The sequence below is a fragment of the Rhododendron vialii genome, chromosome 9a (assembly GCF_030253575.1).
Source record: "Rhododendron vialii isolate Sample 1 chromosome 9a, ASM3025357v1".
Classification (NCBI taxonomy): Eukaryota; Viridiplantae; Streptophyta; class Magnoliopsida; order Ericales; family Ericaceae; genus Rhododendron; species Rhododendron vialii.
The window spans coordinates 26,597,902-26,599,214 of NC_080565.1; the positions used below are offsets into that span (position 1 = coordinate 26,597,902).

Genomic DNA, 1,313 nt, shown 5'->3' on the forward strand with positions numbered 1-1,313 from the left:
TTTTTATTATTATAAAAAAATGAAAAATATAAATCGGTTAAATGTTTAAAATGTTTTTGTAATAGAATAATGAATTTTCGAAAAAATTGTAAAAACCAAAATATACCAAAAAATTGTTTCCTTGTTAAAATTAGTTGGGTTGTTGAAAGCACATGGTCAACAAATTTGTTGGGTGTGTGGTAATTGAAATCACATGTTCACCAAATTTATTTGGTAAATTTTTTCTATAAAAGGCACACATTTGTACCATTTTCTTCATGCCATTTCATATCTCTTGTTCATTAAAAGTAAATTCGAACTATTTTCGGAATTTGCCTCACAATGGCACGCGCCGCACGCCGAGCTTGGAGCGATGAGGAGGAAGAGTCGTTACTAGAAAAACTTACGACTCTTGTAAATCAAGGTGTTTGGCAAGCTGAGCACGAGTTTCGTCCCTCGTACTTGGGAGTCTTGGAAAATCAAATGAGATCTTCCTTCCCCCAAGGTGGTATTGCCAAAAATCATATTGAGGCAAAGATTAAGAATTGGAAACAAACTTGTTTTCAATTACAACACATGCTTCAAATTCCCGGGTTTGGTTGGAATGCAGCTGAAAATAGACTATTGGTAGAAGATGCAATTTGGAATCAATATGTCAAAGTAAGTAATCAATATTATTGCAATTTATATAAACTCATGTTTACGGTAATTTGTAAACAATTTTGCTACTATTTGTGTAGGTCAATCGACGAGATAGGCAGATGAGGGAAATGCAATTTCCGAATTATAATCGATGGTGCCATTGCTTTGGACGTGAGTACTGATGCGGAGAAGTTGGAAACATGAGTTTGATGTTGGATAATAAATTTGTACCCTTCGTAATGTACCTCAACTAAATATTTAAATTTAATTGAGATGATTACTTTGTGTTCATATTACAATCTTAATTTCCATAATGTTTGAAAAAAACGTACAAGTTCAATCAGAATCGAATAGATGTGCGAAGATTATACAACATAAGAAACCTAAGAAAAAAACGATAACGAATTTTGTGGTTACACTAGTTCGATGTTGAACTTCCAAAGCACTTTCGGATGTGGAACCATTGTGTCTTGATTGTTGTTCAGTTCGAACCGACTGCATTTGAAGGAGTCGGTATCTTTCCTCATGGAACTGTAACAATGCTCCTTCGGCTTCGTCGAACGTTGTGTATCTTTTGAACAAGTTTCCCGGGTATCCATTAACCTGCAGTCCCGCGGTCTCCCAACTTGTATAAATTCCCGGACGACGGCCAACGAAAACCACCCAATAGTATTGTTTATTGTCTTTCGACA

General features: G+C 35.3%; 1 protein-coding gene across 1 annotated transcript; it reads left to right on the forward strand.

Annotated features, from left to right (window-relative positions):
* The first annotated feature begins 257 nt into the window (after positions 1-257).
* LOC131302062 (uncharacterized) lies at positions 258-912 on the forward strand. Its single transcript, XM_058328642.1, has 2 exons — positions 258-639; positions 720-912. The coding sequence occupies exons 1-2, from the start codon at positions 322-324 to the stop codon at positions 801-803; spliced, it is 402 nt and encodes a 133-aa protein (XP_058184625.1). The 5' UTR covers positions 258-321; the 3' UTR covers positions 804-912.
* The last annotated feature ends 401 nt before the right edge of the window (positions 913-1,313 follow it).